Source organism: Gavia stellata, chromosome 2, assembly GCF_030936135.1.
Source record: "Gavia stellata isolate bGavSte3 chromosome 2, bGavSte3.hap2, whole genome shotgun sequence".
In the NCBI taxonomy this organism is placed as follows: domain Eukaryota; kingdom Metazoa; phylum Chordata; class Aves; order Gaviiformes; family Gaviidae; genus Gavia; species Gavia stellata.
In genome coordinates, this window is record NC_082595.1 from 31,487,998 (window position 1) to 31,512,793 (window position 24,796).

The 24,796-nt window shown below is 41.8% G+C and overlaps 2 protein-coding genes across 2 annotated transcripts in view; both read right to left on the reverse strand.

Annotated features, from left to right (window-relative positions):
• Positions 1–4,068: 4,068 nt before the first annotated feature.
• ACTA1 (actin alpha 1, skeletal muscle) lies at positions 4,069–6,433 on the reverse strand. Its single transcript, XM_059835401.1, has 7 exons — positions 6,372–6,433; positions 6,148–6,288; positions 5,653–5,977; positions 5,350–5,511; positions 4,938–5,129; positions 4,633–4,814; positions 4,069–4,486 (listed from the first exon to the last, which is right to left on the reverse strand). The coding sequence occupies exons 2-7, from the start codon at positions 6,274–6,276 to the stop codon at positions 4,343–4,345; spliced, it is 1,134 nt and encodes a 377-aa protein (XP_059691384.1). The 5' UTR covers positions 6,277–6,288; positions 6,372–6,433; the 3' UTR covers positions 4,069–4,342.
• A 4,359-nt stretch (positions 6,434–10,792) lies between these two features.
• NUP133 (nucleoporin 133) overlaps positions 10,793–24,796 on the reverse strand; it is a 36,813-nt gene continuing 22,809 nt past the window's right edge. Inside the window, exons 19-26 of the mRNA XM_059833476.1 lie at positions 23,483–23,616; positions 21,667–21,825; positions 20,072–20,207; positions 18,157–18,275; positions 16,547–16,627; positions 14,483–14,547; positions 12,100–12,188; positions 10,793–10,957 (exon numbers count right to left, since the gene is read on the reverse strand). Coding sequence (XP_059689459.1) covers positions 10,821–10,957; positions 12,100–12,188; positions 14,483–14,547; positions 16,547–16,627; positions 18,157–18,275; positions 20,072–20,207; positions 21,667–21,825; positions 23,483–23,616 — 920 coding nt within the window. The 3' untranslated portion in view covers positions 10,793–10,820. The remainder of the gene's footprint in view (positions 10,958–12,099; positions 12,189–14,482; positions 14,548–16,546; positions 16,628–18,156; positions 18,276–20,071; positions 20,208–21,666; positions 21,826–23,482; positions 23,617–24,796) is intronic.

The window sequence follows — 24,796 nt, forward strand, 5'->3', positions numbered from 1 at the left end:
AAAGCTGCCCACCCTGACTGGCATCTGTCCCACGTAGGAGCCTTCCTCACCAGCACTGCCTGCAATTATCCATTGGTTGATCCGTAAGTTACAGTCACCCTCACGTGCTCCTTTTTCAAGCCCCAGGAGATGCACCATAGAAATCTCCACATCTGAATAGCTCTTGTAATTATTTTTTGAAGAAAAATGCCTGTTCAGTTCAAAAAGAAAGAAAGAAAAGAAAGGGAAGGGAAGGGGAAAGGGAAGGGGAAAGGGAAGGGGGAAGGGAAGGGAAGGGAAGGGAAGGGAAGGGAAGGGAAGGGAAGGGAAGGGAAGGGAAGGGAAGGGAAGGGAAGGGAAGGGAAGGGAAGGGAAGGGAAGGGAAGGGAAGGGAAGGGAAGGGAAGGGAAGGGAAGGGAAGGGAAGGGAAGGGAAGGGAAGGGAAGGGAAGGGAAGGGAAGGGAAGGGAAGGGAAGGGAAGGGAAGGGAAGGGAAGGGAAGGGAAGGGAAGGGAAGGGAAGGGAGAAAAGAAAAAAGAAAGAAAGAAACAAACCAACCCTAACAGGCAATGTTCCATTTGATTAAATTTTTCTGTGGATTAATGAAATAGAAACAGCAAAAAATTTTCTTATAAAATGGAAGCATTTGAAGTTTTGAACAACTGTGCTTTGAAGGGCTTCATTTTAATGCTTCATCTTCAAAAATAAAGAATGCCACAGAATTTGTTGCTTAGGAGTTTTCTGTGAAAAATAATGGTAATTTTCAAGTGGCCTCTATTTTGTCCTTTTACTAAATCTCATTGAATAAATATTATTGGCCAACTGCCCACGGGAGATTCACAGTCAACTGAGTACACAGTGGAGTTGCACTGCTGTCGGCGCTGAGAGGGTGTTCAGGTCCTCTCAGCAAAGCCAAACCCAGTAAATAATGTAGGTCAAAGTACTTTTTGTTTCTGCAGTTTTGGAGCCCCAGGGGAGAAGCACGTCTGGGTGCCAGTTCCCTTTCCCAAATGGGGGACAGAACCATGACGTTTTGTGGGAGGTGGCCCATCCTGGGCCACATTCTGCTTTCTGTGCAATGCACATTATCACATTAGCAAAATCTCTATCAAAATGAAATCAGGAAGCACCTTCAGTGCTGTCATCTTCTCCAGGATTCCCTTCGTTCTTCTGCTCAGAGGCTCCCTCAAGCCTGTCCCTCAGAACCTGTGTTTTCCCTGTTACTTAGCTTCTTAAATAATTTTGCTAATGGCCCAGGCATCTGCAGACCCTGGGGACGCTTACATCAAAGCCCAGTCACAACTGTGCCTCCTGAGCTCATTTAAACAGCCCCGCATAATTTTGTCCCCCTCAAGGAGTCTTTCCTTCTGCAGATTTTCCATCCTTTGCTGACATTTGCACCAGGGCAGCTTCTCGCATTGCCCACTGGGCGCAACTGCAGAGCCAAGCTACGGAGGGTTGTCCTGCACTGGTCCAGCCCCAGATGTAGCAGGCTGCAGAGCAAGCAGTGAGCTACAGCCCCGGAGGATGCTGTTGGTGCAGGTGAGAGCCATTCTGCCATTACCCTCCCTCCCACCGCACATCAGTGTCCTGCATCCTTCCTTCTATTCCCTTTTAATCCTCTGCAATCACATTTATTCTTTTGCCTCTCTCAAAATAGAGAGTGCTGGCCCTGGGGGTCCTTCGCCTGCTGCCAACAGCACTGTTACAGGCGCAGGGAGGAGAATGGAATTCTCGAGAAATGCACAATGAAGACCAAACCAGGACTGCTGTGCACAAGCGAAATTTCCCAAAACACCTTCACACCACCAGGGCTTACAAACCATGTGAAAATTCAACTCCCCTGTTTCCAAACAATCTGTGTCTTCAATTGCAGAAAATCCCAAGCCCAAATAAAAGGCTGGTTTCAGATCAAAGAATGAGTTTTGGTTTGAAATTAAAACCTGAACAGGTTTGGTTTGGTAGGCTTAAAAATTCATTCCATCTCAGTTCATTGATTGAGTAACCAAAACAACAAACCAGTCATTTTTTCCAGCTGTAAAAATGCACTTTTTGGCACTTAACTTCAACAGGATGAAATTGGCAGTAAAGCTACTGAGAATACCTAATGTTGTGGGTTAGTACGAGACAAAATGCTGCCGTTAGCGAGATGGCAGTGGCAGCATCAGCCTCCCCATGCAAGGCAGTGCCCGTGCAATGCCCTGGCTGCTGGAGGATTCCCCTCTGCCCATGGCTGTGCTCACGTGAGCAGTCCTAAACTCAGGTTTGGCACTGCAAAATCTAGGTCTTCATTCAGAGGGAGCAAGCATCCTCTGCTCCCACTGATTTTGATCAGGCTAGAGGGAGGCTCAGCATCACTCGCCCCAAAAATCAGCCCCTTCCATTGTGGGTTTAGGACCCTAACTTTAATCACGCAGGTGGAAAAGCTGAGTCTGTGCTGGTACCCCACAGCAAGCGCTGTCTAATTCAGGAGGCTGCTTTTCTAACTTATCTTTTATCTGTGCTTCTAAAACAGCCTTTTAATCAAATAGCAAAAGCAGGTCCTAAAATCCATCTCATAACACCACTTAAGCCACAATTGAACTTGAGATCAGGGGTCGAGTACTGAGGACTTAACGTTAGTTAAGCATCTCCCCAAATCCCAACACAGAGCTGTCAGATGAAATATGTGCCACTATGCAACAACTTGCACACATGGTGAGTAAAAGCTCCTGTTTGGTTTTTAAGAAGCAACCACGTTCCTGCTTTCCGTTCCAACCGCAGTCACTCAGAGAGGGATCTTGGCTCAGGAGTTCCTAGGGCTGCCCAGGGCCCTCCCTGCCCCCACATACCAGGGAAGGATCAGGTCAGCTACTCCCGCAGGCTTTTCCTTTGGGATAGGGCTACAAAAAAGTGTACTCATATATGGGTCTCACTTTAATGCAGATAAAACCAGCCAAAATGCAAAAGAAGTGCAGCCTTAGCATAGTCGCAGCAGAGCAAAAAAACTTCCTGGGCTGAAAGTTTAGCTGAAAATCATCTTTTTTCCCAGCGCTGCTGTCTTCTGCAGCAAAGACAGAAGTACTACATTTTTACCAAAGAAGTTTACCAAAACTCAAGTGCTACTTTCCTGCCAGGGCCCTGTGCTCCCGGAGTCCTCCTCCAAAGGGGGCTTGCTCCTGCACATGTGCCCGGACCCAGGGAGCTGTGCCAAGCCTGGCAGGGCTTTAGGGTGGCTCCCCAAGGGACCTGAGCACCTGGTGGGGTGGGGTGGATAGTGGAAGCAAAGGGGGGCCCCAGAGCCCTCCATCCCAGTAAGAGAGAAATGAGACAGGCAGGGGCAGCTTCCCCAACGTGCACGCTGCTCTGCCCCCTCAGAGGCAAAAAGGCAGGCAAACGCCTTTGGCAGGGGGAAGCCTCTGGGAATTTCCTTCGGGAGCCCAGGGAGTCCCTGCTCGGAGGATCTGACCCTGGGAGAGGGTGGTCTGGGAGGGCAGAGGAGGGGGTGGGGGTGGTCCCTTTGCAGGCAGTCCCTCATGTGCAACCACAGGCAAGGGCAAGCGTGTCAGGCAGGGTGAGGAAGTGGCCCTGGCTGCCCTCGGCCCCCTGGGCTCCCCAGGGACAGCGTGGTGGCAGGCAGGCTTCCCATACGGGGAGTGGAAAGCTCTTTATTTAACCTGCACCCGCCACCTGCCCTCATCCCCAGCCTTGCCTCCATCCATCACGGCTTGGAGCTGCATGAGCATGCCAGGGCTACTTTTTTGGCAGGCTGAGCCAAATGAAATCCTTTGCAAGCCAAGGCTCCAGGTAACCCTTTCCCCCCTGGGTCTAGGAGGAGCACATTGCAGAGCAGCGGGCACCCGCCTTGCAGCAGCATGATGCAACACACAGCCACCCCCAGCCTGCTCTCAGCATGGCCGAGTGCTTTGCAACCGACAACCGACGCAAGTCAGGCACAGCTAGCCCCTCAGGCTGGGGTCCTGTCCCCTCCCCAGTCCTCCTCCTGTCTGAGGAGTTCCAGCCCCGCCGCTCACTACCCTCACTGTTAGACGACGCACTACATCAGCGAGTGATGGAAGAACCCAAGCAAATGATGACAGAAACAACCGCATTAGGGGTGTGACAGAATGACTGGTGATTTAATGCTTCTTGAAGTTTTTTGTTTCCTTCCACAGGGCATTGGTTTTAAAAACAAACAAAATGAGGTAAAATAAATTAATTTATGTACACTTTACATACACTGTGTCACATGGAGCTTTGCAGCAACAGTAACCAGAAATTGTTACAAAATAGAAAGTTACATGGCTGTTGCAGGTCCTCGGCAGCCTGCAACCTAGAAGGTTGTCATCCTGAGCGTGGTTGGCAAAGTGATCATGTAAACAAGTTTAGAAGCATTTGCGGTGGACAATGGACGGGCCAGCTTCATCGTATTCCTGCTTTGTGATCCACATCTGCTGGAAGGTGGACAGGGAGGCCAGGATAGAGCCACCGATCCAGACAGAGTACTTACGCTCAGGTGGGGCAATGATCTAGAAAAAGCCAAGAGAGCTGAGATCAGTAAACAAGCAACCGCTGCAGGTGGCAGGCACAGGGGCATGCACAGCCCTGCGCGCTGTTTGCAGGAGGGCAAAAGAAGGCTACTGCTGTGCCTGGGTCCTTCATGCTCCAGCCCTACCTTGATCTTCATTGTGCTGGGGGCCAGGGCTGTGATCTCCTTTTGCATGCGGTCAGCAATACCTGGGTACATGGTGGTACCCCCAGACATGACATTGTTGGCGTACAGGTCCTTCCTGATGTCAATGTCGCACTTCATGATGCTGTTGTAGGTGGTCTCATGGATCCCTGCAGACTCCATACCTGGGGACAGGGAAGGGGAGAAAATGAGGCACAAGTTAAGTGCAAAGCGAGAGTTCTGCGGCAGGACTCAGGAGAGAGGGGAGAGCTGGTAGGGTAGGAGAGAGGGAAGCAGGGCACACACACCAATGAAGGAAGGCTGGAAGAGGGTTTCTGGGCAGCGGAAACGTTCATTGCCGATGGTGATGACCTGCCCATCAGGCAGCTCATAGCTCTTTTCGAGGGAGGAGGAAGAGGCAGCGGTGGCCATCTCATTCTCAAAGTCCAGCGCCACATAGCACAGCTTCTCCTTGATGTCACGGACGATCTCACGTTCAGCTGTCAGGGAGGAGCAAAGGCGTCAGTGATTGCAAAGGAGGAATAGGGAACGCCTGCATCTCCTCCATAGGTCTGCTGGGACTCCAGATCCCCAACCACACACAAACTCCCAACAGGGAGCACTCATGGGGCTTGCAACGGGGCAAGAGGCTGCAGCATCCCTGGAGGTGCAAGGGTTGGAAGCAAGGGGGGACGTTTTGGGGGAGGGAATCGTGCTTACCTGTGGTGACAAAGGAATAGCCACGCTCAGTCAGGATCTTCATCAGGTAGTCAGTGAGGTCCCGGCCGGCCAGATCCAAGCGCATGATGGCATGGGGCAGGGCATACCCTTCATAGATGGGGACGTTGTGTGTCACACCATCGCCGGAGTCCAGCACGATACCTGGGCAAACAAAAAGCAGCCACCTGAGACGCAGCCCAGGAAGGGTCCTGCCCTAGGGGGCAAAGCACTTGTCAGCTGTAGGGGAACTGTCCTGGGCATCTTTGCCTGGGGAAGAGGGGCCAGCGGGACCCTTGCACTCACCAGTGGTACGGCCAGAGGCATACAGGGACAGCACAGCCTGGATGGCCACGTACATGGCAGGGACGTTGAAGGTCTCAAACATGATTTGGGTCATCTTTTCACGGTTGGCTTTGGGGTTAAGGGGGGCCTCAGTGAGCAGGGTGGGGTGCTCCTCAGGGGCCACACGCAGCTCATTGTAGAAGGTGTGGTGCCAGATCTTCTCCATGTCGTCCCAGTTTGTGATGATGCCGTGTTCAATGGGGTACTTCAGGGTCAGGATACCTCTCTTGCTCTGGGCTTCATCTCCTACGTAGGAGTCCTTCTGACCCATGCCCACCATGACGCCCTGCAGGGAGGGAAAGGGGGGAGCTCAGCAACCTCTCCACGGGCGGCAGCGTGGGGCTCCCCAGCGGGCCAGGCGTCCCCCCTCCACGCAGAGGGCTGGGAGGCAGCAGGGACCCGCGGCCATGGCTGTGGCAGGGCTTGGGGGATGCTCGGAGGGGGACGGCGCCGTACCTGGTGGCGGGGGCGGCCCACGATGGAGGGGAACACGGCCCTGGGGGCGTCATCCCCGGCGAAGCCGGCCTTCACCAGGCCGGAGCCGTTGTCGCACACGAGCGCGGTGGTCTCGTCCTCGTCGCACATGGCGTCGGCTGTCTGCGGGGGCACAGGGGCGCGGGCTGAGCCTCACGGCCGGCGGCAGCCGCGGGGAGGGGGCGGCGGGGCCGGGGCTTGCTTACCTGGGCTGGTTGCGGGCTCTACGCGTCGGGCCGCTGGCAGAGAGGCCTCCCGCTCCTCGCCGGGTAGCTCGTGGGCCGCCGCCGGCCGCAAAGCCTTTTATCGCGGCGGGCGGCGGCGGCGGCCGGCCCCCAGGAATGCGGCCCCGGCCGTCGCCATATTTGGGCGTCGGGCCCGGCGCGGCCCCGGCCCGGCGCTGCCCAAAGAAGGCGCTCCTGGCCGCGGCCCAGGTGAGCCGGGCCCGGCCGTATAAGGAGCGACTGCTGCCCCCCCGCCCCCCGCCACCCCGGGCCGGGGCCGAAATAATCCCCCGGCACCGCCGGGCCCGTTAAGGGCAAAGCAGGTGGGGGCCGCCGCGGCAGCCCCGCCGGGCGCAGGTCGGGGCCTTCCCGCCGCGGAGGCCGGAGCGGGCCCGGGCCCGCCGGGGCGTGAGGGCGGGGCGGGCTGCGGCCCTGCCGGGGGCTCGGCGGGGCCGGGGGAGGCGAGGGGCCTCCGGCTGTGCGGGCGCGACTTGCCGCAGCCCAGAAGTTTGGGGCTGCAAAGGGAAATGGGGCCCTCACGGATTTTTCCGGCCCTCAGCCTTTTTCTGAACAGGCAGGTACCGGCGGGGCGTTGCGAAAGGAGCCGAAGGGACCCGGTAGATCCGTGGTTTGCGCGTAATACCGTTGTAGGTGGTGACACATAACAGCCCATCTAAAAGCCACGGCTTCACACACCGAGTTAAGCTGTGCATTTTTTCTCTGCTGTGATTTAAAAATGGAAAATAAATGCATGAGATAACATCTGTTAGCCTGAAGAGAAACCCGGTGAAGCATTAATCCCGGTGACCGTCTGATCCCAGAAGCCTGACGTAGCGTGAATGCTGGTGCCGTTACCGAGTACCCATTGCTGGCGGCTGAGCTCGGCCGGCGACACGGCATCCTCCAGCTATCACTGCGGCTCACCCTCTCCAAAAGGAGTGCAGTCTCACAGGCAAGTCATCTCTGACGAGCTGAAGGTACCGTGCAAGTGCAGAGGAACAGCTCATCTCCTTCAGGTATAGATATCTGAGCAGAGATTCCATGTGGACACTTGGAAAATTTAATACAGAAATTCCGGTTACCGATGGAAAGAAGATGCATTAACACAAGCAGATTTGCAGCCCTGCCACTATGTCGATGCAAATCAACCTTCAAGACCTCTGATGGCACAACTGGCCAAGGGTAAATCCTTTTAAAATTTAGGGAGTCAGGAGAGGAGGAAGAAGAAATAGTAAGCCAGAAGCGCTCATACTGCAAGGAGTCTCCTGCAACTGAAGGCGTTTCTGCAGCTGATTTTCTCCACTGCAAGGCAGAGCAGAAGGGCCAACAGTGAAGCAGACAACTTTTCTTCTCCTCTATTTAATTTCTGTACCCTCCAGTTTGGCAGTGTTTCTCTTTACCTCTGGCTGCTCCCTATTTCATTCTGCTATAGATTTTAATTTCCTGTCAAGTTACTGTATTAAAGTACGCTGGGGATAAAACATGCTATTCTCTCATACTGTTCTTCAGCTGCTCGTATTATTCTTCAGTTCTGTCATCAACAACTGACAGTACAAAAATCGGAAGCCTAAAAGCACTTAAAGGCATTGCAGCCATCAAATCTATTTACAGAACTGTAACGCTCCGTCGTGGTTTCCAAAATATGGTCAGTTGTTTTGAATCAGAAATCAAGTAACAGAAAGCCTAACGTCGCTGAAAGATAAACATTCTTAATCCTTCAATGAAACCCGACGCAAGCATAAACCCACTTTACCCCTTCTGTTTCTTTTAATTTTCTCTCTACCCCAATCTAGTTTACAGCAAAATGCCTGATGGCACTATTAAATTCTTACAGTTCTGTGTAGAAGATAATTTTCTGCACTTAGATCTGATATTTAACTGGACTTACGAATTTGATTTTGGTCCCAAGTCAGAAAACATTTGAAGTTACTTTCCAGAAGAGAGATGGGCACAAAGAAGATCACTATCCACAACACATAGCTTCTGAAATTGATCACAAATGACAACTGATAAGCTTTCCTGCTACTCTGGTGACAACAGAGGATAGAAGTGTGGACATCCTGTACCATGTGTATTTTCCATTACCGAGAAAATGACTATTTAAGAAACAACATATTCGAAAGGAGCTATCCATTCTCCTTAAGCCATTTTAAGCAAAACGCAAATCTTTTTGTCCCAAGTTTATTTGGTTTTGTTAGCACTTGGAAACAACCTAGAGCTCTGCCGTGACCTTCGATATGCAGTGGTAAATGAAGGCATCCTCCCCATACAGTAATCTGAGACAGGAGTTCTGCACCAGAACAGCTTATTACATAATGAAACAGAGGACGGAGAGGAGGAATAGCCCCAAATTCCAGCCTCTTCAAGCTTCGCAACAGAATAGTGAACCAGCTCAACATTCCTAGTAGAAGACCATTAAACTTCAGTTTAGACATGGAAGTTATTTTAAAGAGGTTTTGTTTAAGTAAACTCATTGCCTGTAGCCTTCTGTTTTGGCAATAGTCAGATGGAAAGCCACTGTACAAATGCCAAATGCCTCCTAGCCCAGCAATAGAATAAAACATTAGTTGCGAAGCCTACACGGCCGATCGTTTCCCCGAGAACCCGGAGAATGCTTTTACACCAACCAGAATAAACCCATCCCAGCAGAGAAGCCAGGCACTTTGAAACAGATGGATAGCTAAGGATGAACAGAAACGCTTGCTTCTGGAGCAAGCTTTCCGGGGCTTACCCTCCCACTCCTGACAGAATACAGGTGGTTGAGAGTCTAGGAAGGGATGAGATACTCCCCACATGTTTTGCTGTGGATGGTCAATGAAGAAGATTCTGTAATCTTCTTCAGATGTAAGAGATTCCTCTTCAAGCAAAATCTAAAGAGTCTAGTAAAAGTTCAGGTAGAACACATTTCAGTAGGGGGTGGCAATCATTTGTTGGATTATTCCCTTTCTCCCAAAATGAGAAGTTTATCAATAATGTGAAACCACCTTTAAAATGACATTTAAGCAAGCAAGTGGAATTCTTCTAAGGCTTTAAATGGCCCACTCCTTTGAAGCCGCAGCTGGGACTTATACCCGCACTTCTTTCTCTCAGCCACGCGAGGCTGCAGAAAAGGAAAGTTTGCTTTTTAGAACAATCTTAGAAGATGACTGCTACTGCATTTCTTTCCCATATTAGTTAAAACCTCTCTAGATAAATCTATTCTTCCAAACATGTTCAGACTCTCAGCCCAGCTTACTGTATTAGTATGGGGAGGAGGGGAAGCCACAGAAGGGGAGCTGTGCTTTTAAAACTAGAAACGGGATTCTCTTCAACCAATTTAACTTCTGACCTTCTCAGCTGTTGGATCAAGTTGTTGCAGCAGGCATCGAGCCAGACAAGTAAAACACAAGGGCACGCAAGTTGCTCTGCATTCACTCTCTGGCTGTTGAGCTACTTGCAAAAGAAAGGTGCAACGTGTCAGACTGAAGTAACTTTTATGTAAAGATTAAAATCTGCTGCCAATCAGAATAATTAAAAGTGAAAAGTTAAATTGATTTTTTTTTATTCCCATGTCAGAGATAACTAATTCGGGCAGTGGGGTTAAAAAAAAAATAAAATTAGTAGCATGAACCAGTAGAACAAGTCACCGAGTAAGGAAGACCGTGCTGGACTCCCACACTTTCTTAACTGCTTTCTAGGTTCAAGCAGTTGCTGTGAACTACTGCACGGTGAGCTGTTAATCTCATTTTACATGTGTTCTAGAAATCTGTATGTAACGTAAATGAAAGTTAAATAGATAAAATGTGAAAATGTTTTGAAGAAGTTTAATCTTACAGATATAATCTGAAAGAATGGTATATTTACTGGACCAAAGGACTTTGAAAGAGAACTGTGTTTTATTCCTTTTTGGCACGGACAAGCTGAGTGACCAGTGACAAGCTAGTTACCCTTTTTCTGCCAGTAATTTCAATTTTGCATTAAAAATTACCTAGTTTCTACAGCAAGAAGTGTTGCACAAAGACAGAGTAGAGTTATCTTATAGAATAATCATTTGTTTCTTAATTAAGCTACACAGTCACCCAGCATCAATGTTTTCAGTATGTTCTCTGAACTGAAATCACAGCCCCAACGAAGTGAGAGCACAAGTTTCCACCTTCTGCAGTGGGTCCCACATTTCTGTGTATCTGTGTATCTTTGAGTCTCAGGCCGGACTCATACTAATGAGGATATAAAACGAAACAGCAAGTTTATGAAAATCTTATTTTTTTGTTTGCCTGAAAACACATCTCTGCCTCCCCTGACTAAATTGTCAATGTCTATAAATTTAAGACCAAGTATATTACGCATATAGACTTTATTACAAAGTTTTAGCAAAAAACCAAACATAACATTAAAAAGTATACATGAATTTAACAGTTCTTTAGAAAAAAATATTAAAAAAAATAGCGAGAATCAAGCTTGACCCTGAACATAGAGTTCGTAGTTTGCCTTTAACACAAATTCGAAGTAAGCATTATATTTCAAGTTGCCAAGTTCATTCGCTTGCAGCAAGTCCTTCACCTCCGGTAAATATTCACTTAACTGAACTCCTACAACACAAAACCTTTTATTACAGCACTGATAAAAGTACTTTGCATTAGCAGTTAAGATGATTTTTAAGTAAACACCTGTGCCTGCCTCAGAGTTAAATCACTCTTGGAATCAAGAATATATAATTCTATTATACATGTCATGAAATACAATAAAGCTTAAAGTAGCCTGTAAAACTGAGTTTTAAAAAAAAAATTCTTACACGAACAGAACTTCTCAGTGAATTTATGATTAAAACCTAAAATCCTTAAACCTAAAATCTAAGTCTTTACAGAACACTTCACCAAAATTAAATAAAAAAAAGAAAGATAAAAGAAAGATCAATCATATAATAAATACTTATCAGTTGAAACATTTCAGTCTGAGGTGTGAGAATCTTACAAAAGGAAAGATATTGACAGGATTGAACACACAAAACTACAACTGTTCTGAAGAACTTAATTTTTCTATTTTTGACATGGAGCCTCTCTGTTCTGGAAAAAGTTCAGATGCAGTAATATTTAAAAACAGACTTCGACTCTAAATTGCTTCCCTCCTCTCCCTCCCCCATCCAACTGTAATTTCCACAGTCATAACTTCCCCTGGTGAGCTTTAACTGCGGGTGGGTGTGTGTCCGTTATTTTTTTTGCTTTTGGGGAGGGAAAACAAAAAACATTTAAGCTGAAATTGATCAAGTTCTTCTGAGTGACAGACAAATCGTTATTAATCCCATATCTTACAGAAGATATGTATTTAACTCCAGAAGACATACTTTACTGTACAGTAAGAAACTGCTAAAATACGAAGGCTGCCCTACTGAGCAAATAATTTCACAGAATCACAGAATGACAGGGGTTGGAAGGGACCCCTGGAGATCATCTACTCCAACTCCCCTGCCAGAACAGGTTCACCTAGAGCAGGTTGCACAGCAGTGTGTCCAGGTGAGGGTACTAAGATTATAACCAAGAAATCTGCTCATCCCTTAGCCCCTCAACATTTTAGAGAAAGAATTAGCTCCATATGACTGTAATTATTTAGTGGAATGCATATGGAAGGTTTTTTTTACTCTGAGAATTTATTAACGCTCTTTCTTATACGTGTTCATCTTAAGCAGCTTTTGAAACAATTTCAAGAAGCTCAATTATATTTAAGTGCACTTTACCTTCTTTCAGTAGTTTTTGTAATATTTTCACAAATATACTATCTTTAGATGCTTCAATTGGATCATCTTTACCATCTGAACTGGACCACCTGCAAGTCAAAGAACAATTTGTGGCAAGAACTGCAAGGATGAAATCAAATGAAAACTAACAAGAAAAAATACGCAAGAAATTTGATAAATTATCAAAGGTGATTAATACATTTTCCTACGTAAGTATTATGTGCTTGGCTATAGCTCAAAAGAAAACATTGTTTCTTTCATAAAATCAAAAATATTATCCATCAAGATAAGAATTACCTATTCTCAGTAAGTATATTTTACGACTGAGATGATGAAAATATCGATCTATTTCCTGGTAGAATAAAGCAAGAGCAGCAATTTGCTAACACATTTGAGAAAAACAAAACAAAAAAGCAAACACTGAGAAAAGGAAGGAGGAGGAAAAAAAATTGTAAAATCTAAGTTGCAGGCCTGCAAAAGCACACACAGACACAAAATAAATACAGTTTGTCTTGCTTGTGATTAAATGTGAAAGTGAAGACTCAGGAATGCAAGTCTCATCTGTGATAGAAAAATCTGTTTGGGACTTTAAGAGAAAGATTATTTTAAATGACAATTTTTCATCTTTGCAGAGCTTTGTATGTAACAGTTTTAAGTCAACACCAACATAACTTCTTTTGCTGTGGTTCTAACCTTTCAGTTGTTAAAATTTCCTGTTCCATGTTAAACTGCCAGAAAAAAACAGTTCTCATATCACTCCCTAAATCAACATGAACCTCCCTGGGCCAATGGGACATGCTTGCAACAGATCTGGACCTGGTTCCCAGAGGCTATTACTGACAAATCCTCTGTACTTCACTGAAACCATGGTTTTACCCTGGATGTCGCTTAAACTCCCAAACGTCTAGGACTTAATCTTTAATTCTACTGGGAAGAATGTCAGGGAAGGAGGGAAGGAAGGGGAAAGGGGTCTGGGGATTTCCTCCTCTTAGGCACAGAAGAGAATAGTGAGGACCCTACCAGAACGTCAGGAGCACGCTCAGCAAGGCTCTCCATTCTACCCAAAACCCTTACCACTATTTGTAGCTTTCAAGCTAAAAAACAGATGCCATCCTGAAAAGCAGGTACTGTAACATGTCAAACGCTTACTTTTTCACACAGATGAAAGTTAACACTACCTTTTTTGAAATAGCGAACAACCTCTCTGTAAGCCTTTGTGAGCCTTGCTGGACTGGAAACCCAACTGTGACATCAAGTTTTCTAAACACTATTCAGTGCAAAGTGATCTCAAATTGCATCTGGTTAGCTAGCGGAGTGGGCAAAATCTTGTCAGCATTATATATGATTGGAATGGTTTAAATATTATGTACTCTGTTCTTGGCCCAGGGTAGACAGGACATAAACCAATTACTGGACTGTACCATGCAGGAGTTCTGGATTCTTCTGTCTTGAAAATAATGGGATGGGAAGAAAACACCTGGAATAGTGTGAACCTGTTTCTGCATATTTTTTGTGTCACATGTGACGATAACTCAGTAATGCAATGAGGAATTTATTTTCTACAGACCACTGTCCTTTAGAATCTATCCTACACATAAGTGTAACTCCAAATCCTGCTTATTTCCATTTTAAACACAAATGGCACAGTGCATTTGGAACGTATTCTCTCCTCATCTTTTCTTCCTTAGGTCCTCATGGAACATAGATGGGAGCTAGAAAAGCTGGATAACTTCTGAAAATTAGAAAGGAAAGGGAGGAAATGCTATTTGAGTTGTTTAACCTGGGAGAGAACAGTAGAATTGCAGATTCTTCTGACCAACTGGATTCAGCCTGTATTTGGTGTTGAACATCCATAAGATGGATGGATCCATAAGAAGGCTCTTTTAAGCAGTATTAAAGGCTTCGATCTCTTACAGTCAAGAAAGCAGCTTTAACTCAAAAAGGTCATTAACTTGTGAGTGCAGTTCAATGGCCAAAAATAAGTGAAATAAAAGTTTGCAGGGGTTGCAATGCACATGTTGCTCTTAAAAAGCTTCTATCTGAGATGCTTCAAAGGAAAAAAAATGTTTCAGCATTGGTCATTTCTTTTACCCTAGCAAAGGGTTCAAGAATGAAAGCTGCACAGGTACATTTCCGTCTCAGGTGCTGAGAATGCATCGTAGCTTGCCAGTGAGCTAAACGAACAAAGTACTACAGATTTTTTTTGCTAGGGTTTCACTTTACAAATAAAAAGACACATTCTGATCAGATACTTTATAGTTTACTAATCTTATACTATGAAATTCAATCTTTTCAGTGAGCTAGAGAATAGTACACTAAAATTTAATTCTGGAAAAGCTATGTCACAAATACTCCCAGTAATTTATATTCATATTGGACTTACCCATCTCTTCGGAGAGCCTTACAGAGAATTTTAAGTTTAAGATCATTTACATCCACTTCCTCCTCCTTCAATTCATATAAGGAGAAAAGACAGGTAAGTTAAAATTATTTTTTTAAGAAACAATCATTCTGTCACACAGATTATACCAACTAATTAGATTCTTCAATTACTCAACATTGTTTTAAAACATGTTATTTTAACAGACGACCTGATCAGACTGCTGAAACACTAAAGACTGTTCATTTCCATTTGAAAACATGGCTCAGACTTTCTACATCACCACAGGACTGCTGAAGATTACCTACCTCAATTTGAAAAAGGGCATATTTTAAAGCACATGAACAAATACCAATTTGTAAAACAGTGGATTCTAGGCAAGTTTTGTTTTAAAATGTGCTAAATGGTGACTGAAGTCAAGGCTCTTTTTTCAGCATGGCCAAGCTAACTAGCATGGATTAGTGTCCACATTGGGATATACGTTTTACTAATATATTAGTAAATGTCTTCAAAAATACACATTTGTCTTGGAAAGGGCAGCCTCTTCATTGCACAGAAACTTTGAGATAATTGGTGTCAGAACCCCTTTTAAAATATAACGTCAGAAAAAAACATGTATTTTTTTCCACCTCTCAATGTCCCAAAGCATCACATCTACTTTAAATTCCCCTCATAATAGGTAAAAGAAACCATGAACACTTGAATTTAGAAGCCTGGAAGGAAGAGGATGGGTCTCGACTTTATGCTATGCTTTTGCAAGACAAAAGCAGGGAAAACTATGGAACAGCTCATTTTTAGACTCTAGTCTAAACCACCATCTCTACTTTGTGCTGAATGGTTCTACTCCAGTTGTTAGAGACTCAAATATCTGAGCAAAAAAATCATTTTGAATCTCATGTTTTTAGAGAGACGTTTATTTTATTTAGATGTAAAAAACCAATATAAATTGTCTCATTGTTCATGAACGGTGTTCACAAAATTTAGGAGGAAAACTAATTTAAAAGAGAGAACCAGATGAGTTCACTCAAGTTTATTTTACTGCAAAATACTATTATTTGGACTATTTATGTTGTAAAAATGAAGGGGGAAGTTAGAAAAAAAAACATTTAATTTTCTTTTTAGATTACAGGAGCTAACTCAGAGTAACATGCTACTCTAAGTAGTAATACTCTTTCCTCAATACACAAAATATAATATAGTACTAAACACAGGACAAGCAAAAAAACCCTAGTTAATAACAGTAAATAAATGTTATTAAAAAGGAAATTTGATAAAAGAAATGCAATTAAAAACAATATAAAATCAATATAGATTTTAAAAGCAATTTGGTTTGATAATTAGAAGTGTCTTTATAACTAAAGTTATTGAAGGCCGACAAAATGGCACAATGGTGTTCACAAAACACTACTACGGAGAGTATTTTAACCTGGAGCCCTACCCAGACTAGCAGGAATTGGGATATTCAGAAAAGAGCTCTCATTTTCAATTACTAAGGAATATTTTCGCTGAAAAAATACAACTTCCGCTTTTTAGCAAAGACTCTTAATTCAGATTTGATGCTCTTCAGAAGCTGATTTATTCATGCTTAGTAGAAAATTACTCCTGATAAGATACTAGATCGTACAACAAGATGCAGTGAGAAAGCAGATAGCAAATCTGTGGTTCAATGCTATTTACAGGTCAAAAAGCTGGTGACTATCCCATATTATCTCATGACAATCAGAGAAACTGCCAATAGGGGAGGCGCAAGAGCTAAACTACTGAAAACAGATAATCTTCATCCTGGTTGGAGAAAGCCTGTAGGGAAGCAAGGCTCTAAAAAAGAATTATAAGACTATAAATGGGAAGTGAGGATGAGGAGTGTCATTTTTCTTAAATGATCTAAACCACATTTGGCATTAAGTCTCCAGTGACTTAAACTGAAAAAAAAAACACATCAGGGGTTATTTTTAATTACCGTACACTAAGCTAATATGTTAACTAACTACAGATGCACCATCCTAGCTTAAATAATAATACAATTTTAAGAAGTCTCTGGATTAGAAATCATTCAAAAGCTTTTCCTACCTCATCAATATATTCCAGTAGATCAAGTGCTTTCTTGAAGTCATACTCATTGGCCCTTCTGTTCTCGTCACATACGTACATCTATGATACGAGAGATTAACGTAGAGAATTATTTTTAGCCTACAAACTAACGTAACTGATATCATGGACAACTCATTGTGGGAAGACCACCATGTATTTTCCACTTACATGACCTTCTCATGAAAATACGTCTTGATTCAACTGCAAGTATTTTTATAGTAAGGAATATACTTAAGGTTTTAGAACAGCATTCCACCTACATGACAATGGTCTGTGGACAAATGATATTGGATATAAGGCTGCTAGGTTTCAAATTTAAATGCCATTTAAGGCTGTAACATTCCTGGACTATTGTAGCCAGAGCTCAGCTCCACAAATAAGCTCTCAGAATTATTTCGGTAATTAAGCTCAAAGCAGTACTTCAGCACACGTACTGCCTTTAGCCTTTTAAAAACAGACAAGTTCACTATCAGTATTTCATCACTCCCCCACCCCCCAAATTCTAAACTAGTACTTTAAAGAAAAATTAACATTAATGCTCTTTTTATTTGTACTTTCTGAGTTTCATTCTCGCAGTGGAAGTAGCAAGTATGAACACTGGTTTGACAACAGAGAGAATTCAGAAGGAAAACCGTCGTGGTGCCAGTGCTTGCCAAGTCATGAGTGACACTTCCTAGTCTCCCCTAATTCCACAGATAGTCTCACTTAAAGATACAGGTAGTAACTTCAGAATCTGCTATTAGCATTGTTCTAAGAAAATGAGGAGAGTGTAAACAAGCACACTATCAACTTTTGATTTTCCACAGGATTACAGGAAAAAGTAAGGAGCTGCAAAATTGACACCTAGACAGGACCTGATTTGTTTTACAATGTATCATTTTTTTTCTCATTGAATATTTTTTGTGTGCATCAGTGGATGGTAAAAATACGCTGCCAACAAGGCAGAAACAATAAGGCTATTGGTTGCTGGCTACCACCAGAAAGGCGTGTGGAAAGGCAGTCAGCACTATTAGTGATTCCAGTACTGGAGCGGTTTATGTTTTTGTTTCAGTATGGGTTGGGTTTTTTTTAATTTGCTTTTGAAAAAGAAAAAGAAGAGGAGAAAAAAAAAGTAGACAGACTTCGGGTGCCTCTTTGTAACAGGTGACCAAAAGCCTTTTCCTGCTTCTAGCCCTTTCTTTTTCTAGATTGCAGCATCCTTCTCCACTCAGGTGGAATTCTTTGTTCCGTCTGCCTTCCAAGTTCTGCCCTACTCAGAATGCAGCAGAAGGTAAAAATTGTCTTATATCCAAAAACTGGCTTAGACCAGTAAATCAACTTCTGGCACTGATATGATTTGCTTTTTCTCCTAACAGCACTCTAAAGCACATGTTCAACAAAAAGAAATTTGAACTAAACCCAGCATTCTCAAGTTTGGCGCTGGCAGAAACTAAACAAAGATAAACAAATTCATATATCAGATCTTTAGGTGCTTAGCAAGTCATGTAAGGGATAAAGACTGCTGTGATCTTCTTGTTTATTTTATTGCAGAGAGGCAGAAAACATACTGGAACTTTACCTGTGTAATGAAGAAAACACAAGGTACTTACATCAATGAGCTGAGATGCAGACAACACTGGCATATCATTGAGGTTCAACTGTTTCTCTGCCAGTAATTGTTCAGGAAGCGTCTCCTGATGTAACAGAAAGCGTTCCTGTTCTGATATTTCTTGTAGTCATTTAAGGAAATGAATGTTTCATGTTATTAAAATATAATAATATATTCTGTGGAACAGTAATAACTGTCAAGTCACAATATTATTCAGGTCTACAAGTGTTTGTTATGAAGCATTCTATTTGGACACTTATCTATGTTCCTGAAGCACAGAAATACTTCCATTTCAATACTGTCATCCTGGTGAACTAATTCTTACTTTCCACTCAGGCTTCCAGTGTAATGCAGACTGATAACTCTTCTTTTTTCTCAAAACAACAAAATGAATACATAGGATTGGAGGGAAGTTGTTGCACTATGCAGGGAAGTTGGTTGCAATTATTAGGAGCTACCTTCTGGCTGAAGACTTGTGCCATGGACCTGCTCCGTCTCATGAATAATTCCATCTTTGATTGTTTTATTTTCCAGTATAATCTGCTTCAGGGTTATAAACTTAAGTGGAAACAATCAAAATGGAATCGTTTCAGCCACAGCATGTGAACCCGGCCCCCGCCCCCACCAAGTTCCACTGCATGGTAGGAAGGAGCATTTTATCTGTTTAAATGGATAAGCAGAACGTGACAGAAATAATTCTTCTTTATCAATAGAAAACTGATACACAAAGAGCATAAGTTTTAAAAGCTGTATCATGTGTCATACAGAAATGTGTAGCAAAGTCCAGACCAAGTTTTTGAGAGTCCATTACTCTACTGAAACAAAGCTTTGATTTCCTCATTTTTCTAGTTTTCCTATTTAAAGATGAGATTTTTCACATTAGCATAGGTTTTTCTCACTGCGGTGAGAAAAACAAATTTCAACTTCAAGATGTCATGCAGTGCTTTATAATTTAAAGGACAGACAATATATCATTATTATTACAAGCTAAAAATAATTTGTGAAGCCTACTTAGTTATCATAATTATCCCCAGCCTTTTTCAACAGATTTCATTTAAGAATTGTACAAAACATACATGGATAAATATGCAGATAAATAGAAGTAAGCTTGAGTCATAACCTTGAGTAATATTTCAAGGCTTGCCCCTGGTGGCCACTGTTAGCTTAACTATTAGTGTAGAACTGTTTTTTCCACAAACTCACAGCAACATGTGCTGCACAAACAGTGTCAGGAAAAGGGTATTTTCCAAAATGATAGGAATGGCAGACTAGTGGAACTGTTGCATTTGGCAATGAAGCAGAACAGGTATTCCTACTTTTCCCATTAACATCCTTTCAGCTAGAGCATAATGAAACACTGTCACTGTAAGCTTTCTAGATACAGAGAGAGTAAGATGCTGAGAAAGCACTTCTTGATCACAAATGTACGTATCTGCGGGTACATTATTAAAATGCAACATAGTTACAGGATTTTGTTGTACAGCCTAAGAGTCTCAGGACTTGAGAAGAATTCAAAATTGAAAGCCATTCAATAAAACAGGCTTTAAGAAATTAAAAAGCTTTTACCTTGCATCTGAAATATAAAATGCAGCTTCATCTATTCCAGAACTGCCTAATGACTTCTCAATAAGACTGTGCAGATTGTTATTTATGTCAATATTTTGTGTTTTATTAGAAAAAGTGAAAAGGTACAAATTTCCCTTGCTCATAGACCTAACTCACAGGTGAGGATGAGTACTAAGGTTACTGCCTTATGCTGTCCTCCTTATCCTTCCTGCAATGAGCAAAATCATCAACCCATTTATCCTTAGCACATTAAGTTAGAGCCCTCAGCCTAATAAATTATCAGCAAAGCTAACATGATTCTAATGCAATTACTTCATTAGTCTATTCTTCGCTTTGCTGTTTTTTCTTACCTTCTATTTTCTCTTGCAGTATATCTTCTGAGAAGTCAGATGCCAGTGCAGCTAATTTGCTCAAGCCAAGAAGTGTTTTCTTCTTTGCAAAATAACGGGTCTCCATATTTGCTAAAGTCTGCAACGTTCTGTGAGCCTGAAATTAATAAAGATGTTAGAAATCAGTTTTAGAATTTAACATCAGAAGGTTAACAGATAAGGATTTAATCTGAACTGCAGTCTCACAGCTATTTATTGTTTGTAATACTCTAACCCTTATTTTAAAAAGTGGTAAGACTTGCACATTAAAACTCTGCATTACACTCTTCAGGAAGAGATATAGATCTCTACTCCAACTATATCCAAAAAACATTTTCATTACTAATCACGAAAAACTATCTTATGATCAAAGGATAAATTGCAACTTCACGTATTATGCCTCTGGGATCTTATTCAAGGCTTCGCCATAAAAGCCAGGCAAATATGCTTTGACAGGACAACTTTGCATACGGATTGATTTACTTGTTAATTCAGGAATTTGAAAAACAGCATTATATGTATAACTGCTGCAGTAACCAAACACTTAGGCAAGAATTTATTTGTCTGTCAGAGAAAGGAACAGAAAATTTCTGAGCACCTACTCAGAAATAAACTATCCAGACTGAATTACTTGTATATTTTAGAATCCTTGTCCCCTCTTCATAATGCTTTGCTATAGAAGACAAAACCTCAGTCAACACAAGTGGAATATTACAAGACTTTGAGGGTGGGGTTTCAGGATTTTTTGTTGTTGTTGGCTGGGTTTTTTCTTGGTTTGTTTTTGGGTTTTGTGTGGGTTTTTTTTTTAAGGGCCATAAAGTATTATCAACCTATAATTTGCAGTAGGATAAAAGTTTCCATGCTCTGCATGCTTAATAAATATGCACATGGATTGAAAGAAGCCATTTGTCATTTGAATTAGTTTATTTGCTAAAGTGAAATACATTCATAAATCTAGCAGAAGGAAGGGAAGACTGACCAACAGGAAGTAGGGAAAGAATAACTGGGCAGCCTACAAGGCAACAAAGAATCAAGTTTAAAAACAATGTCACATTAACCTATCCACATGCACATTAGCTATTAAAGAAAAGTATATTGCTTTTATACTATGAATAAAAGTGATTAAAGTAATCAATACCTTTTTTACTTTTGTGATACCTCCAAATTCCTTTGCTTTAAATAGTTAGTTTTGAAATCTAAACTTTAGTTTTTCCCTTGCGGGATCATCTGATAATGCTATTAATATTCACCCTAAACTCCCAATTCCACCAAAGTGGTGATCATGTAGCCACATAAAACTTTCTTGATACAAAATATTAGTCACCAACAAGGGATGAAAAGCAGCCCTAATCTCCATTACATGGTGCAGTGGCTTATATGATATACCAGATGGTGCCTGGAGGGAGGCTTTTGGTACTCTGTTAATAATCCACGTCATCTCTCCTCCCTTAAGTCACCTAGATAAGCTGTCGTCTTTTGATGATGAAGAGACAGAACTAGATAATTTGCCTACTTGAATATGTACTTGACTCATTTAACATATCATATTTCAGTTTGGTTGTATTAAGAAACCCTACCTTTTGCAAATCCTGACTATTGATTTCATGTAACCAGCTCAGATGTTCATGAGCTTGCAAGAAACTGGCCAGCTGTCCGTGCTGAGCAATAGGCTGAGATAACAGCTTCCCTCGCTTTCCTTTTTCTAAATACCAGCGAAACAGGAAATCTGAAAAATTCTGAAGATAATAGGAATATGAGTAGATTTTAAAAGTTACACTTAAACATCTTGTTTGTCTTCTAAGGCAAAATGTTTCATAAAATACATGGTAAGATCATGGTAAGAACCTGGTTAACAAAACAAGACACACACACAAAAAAATAACATACTGTTGATGAAAAAACTTAAGAGTTCTGATAGAAATAGCATTTAAAGAATTCATCAGCTACTGTGCAAGAGATGCTGATACACACAGCCGGGTTTATCCTTCAATGGAAGTGACTAAGTGCCAAATGTAGACTGTTCATGTTAACCCACAAGAATGGAAACAGATATCACATCACCTACAATTCTAATCTTAATTTTTCACCTGTTCCTTTCCCCCCACTCAGAACTCTGTGCTTACTACTTCCTTTCATATATGTTTGCTTCTGCTGTCACTGTTTTTGAAACATTCCCTCCTATCTCCAATGGAACCTACAACCTTACTTCTCTCAGTCATTGTTAAAAACTAATGTGTTTTTTTAAAAAAACACCTATTTTATCATCAAAAACTTCAACATGACATAACTAATCAGGGTTTACGTTTGAGATTTAACTTAATCTTTTCAGAGCAATTTTAGAATAATGCTGAATTTTAACTGCGTTTGCAATTTAAAAAATAAAGTTTGAAGAGGCCACCAGTGTGATATACTATCCATTAGACTTGACCTATTCAGCTCTACATTAGCTAAAGTAACTTTTTTTTTCAGAAAGTGTTACTTTTTTCCTTTTTAAAAAAAAAAAGGCAACTAAAGAGAACAAATAGAGAATTTACCCCCTTCCTTCTTTGGCAGTATGTGTATTTAATCCTCACTATTAAAAATATTTACTGTAATGTCTTTCTGTTATTTATACTTTTTCTTGTTCTTACTAAATGACCTTTCTGTACTCTCTGTATTGGGAAACTTGTAGACTGCAGGATTTCTCTTTCCATAGTTGTTGCAGAAACCCAAACAAATTGATCTCACCAACTCTCAAATAAGGAAACTTTTGTCCCAGTCCTCCTCACTTTAAGTAGTCTCTATTGCCTTTTCCTTAAGCTTTCCAATTTTTTGGCACACTTAGAGGTTTTTACACCAGATTTTGACAGACATTGAAAAGTTGTCCAACAAGTACCTGGCAGGACAATAAAAAAAGACCACAGCAACATCCCTATCTTCCTACTCTTTTTAACTACTTTTCTATTTATACGTCTAACAATCTCATCTTCTCTTTTGGAAATTATCCTTAAATTTATATTACATTAGTTCAATAAAACAACAGCAGACTGACTACAGAGCCTCAGTGAACATGTCACAAAATGCCGAAAGATGTTGAGAGTGAGATGATGTGTTTGGGGCACAAAAAAGGTCGCACAAAAAGCCACTGCTCATAAAGCTAACACCCATATTTCTGCTGAATTGCTTTGCAGTCTCAGGGTAAAATATGCCATTGAGTTCTGCACAGTGAATACAGACTCCAATTCTCCCCATTACCTCCGTATGTGTATGCAAATACACATACATTAATGCATTAATACATTATATGCATTAAAAAAACCCCAGACACACCCCACCCAAATCATAACCTTTGCAACACCTCAGGTGCAAACGTATTATAAAACACTATTTAAAGGATTTAGAAAAAAGAGTTACCTGATCTGCAAACTGACTCATGTAACGTTGTAATCTGGCCTGATTGTCTGTCTGCTCACACATTTGCACCAAGATATCAAAGTCACAGTACTTCTCTGCTAAAGCAGCTGCCATCTGATACTGTCCCAAGGAAACTAAGTAACCAAGAAGAAAAAGAAGTTATATCAAATAAGCTCATCTTTGGCTGTTGGATGACTGAGAGCAGAGACCAAAAAAATGAAAACAAGTTTCAAGGGTTTACATCACAGAGATACTTACACATTACACAAAGAAACATTCACCTTACTGCATCCATACCCTGTGCACAGGCAAACTCACATACCTTCCACCTCTGTCCCCCAATACAAGAGGGAAGAAGAGAAGTTTAGAATACTAAATGGCCAGTATACATCCTATTTTCTCTGCAAATTAGCAGCATCTACTATTTGTGCTTTTTTTTTTTTTTTTGGGGGGGGTGGGAGGGGGGGAGGGGGAGAAATCAACCCATGACTTAATATCCTCATTATGCAAAGTGACAAAGGAGCAGGCAAAGGCTTTTGATAACAAATAGAACAAGTAAAGATAACGTACTTTGAATACAAATCCTATTATTAAAAATCTTTCATTTTGGTTCAATCAAATACATAAGAGTTAGCAGAACATGTTGTTACAAACAATTGTTTGTAAGGAAATACTAACTTTAGATTGAATGTAATGATATAAAATGTATTTACAAGCTAACAGAGCCCATGAATGTCAGTAAAACTGACAATGATAGCTTAAGAGACTTTTCTTAAGGTTAAAGAATGTTAAAAGGCAGTGATTATTAGACTGTTCTATTTATGGCATTCATTTTTAGTCTAAAAAATTACATTTTAGTAAGCTTATAAAGTTTATTTGCTCAAGAGTTATTTCCACTGAATAAGGGGAAGTTAAATAATTATTGTTAAATAATCAAGATTTGAAAAGTAACTTTTTCTTGATAAACACTAAACAAACTTTCAGGCATATAAATTTATGTCAACTAGCAACAATATAAACATTTAGAAATCCATTTATAGGTTATTTTCAGCCAGCTGGCACAAGATAAATTCCTCTCAGAAAAATGTAACAAGTTAGCAAACAAAAAAAATTCAAGCAGCAACGTGTCTTATTAGAGGTATGGGCATGGGTGCAATCTTAGAAAATAAAAACAGATTACAGAATTGCATCCAAATATCCCATTAAATCATAAAAACAGTCATTTATTCTCTGAAGGCAAACATGTAGAACAAATAGAATTCATACATAGATGAATTCTATTTACTCCACCAGATTTGCATCATTTCCTCATCG

What these genes read in the sequence shown, in the direction of transcription:
- ACTA1 (XM_059835401.1), bottom strand. Translation starts at nt 6,276, where the DNA reads ATGTGCGACGAGGACGAGACCACCGCGCTCGTGTGCGACAACGGCTCC. An exon ending in TGGGCCGCCCCCGCCACCAG is followed by an intron (nt 5,978 to 6,147) that starts GTACGGCGCCGT and finishes CCCTCCCTGCAG; the next exon opens with GGCGTCATGGTGGGCATGGG. An exon ending in CTATTCCTTTGTCACCACAG is followed by an intron (nt 5,130 to 5,349) that starts GTAAGCACGATT and finishes CCTCCCTGACAG; the next exon opens with CTGAACGTGAGATCGTCCGT.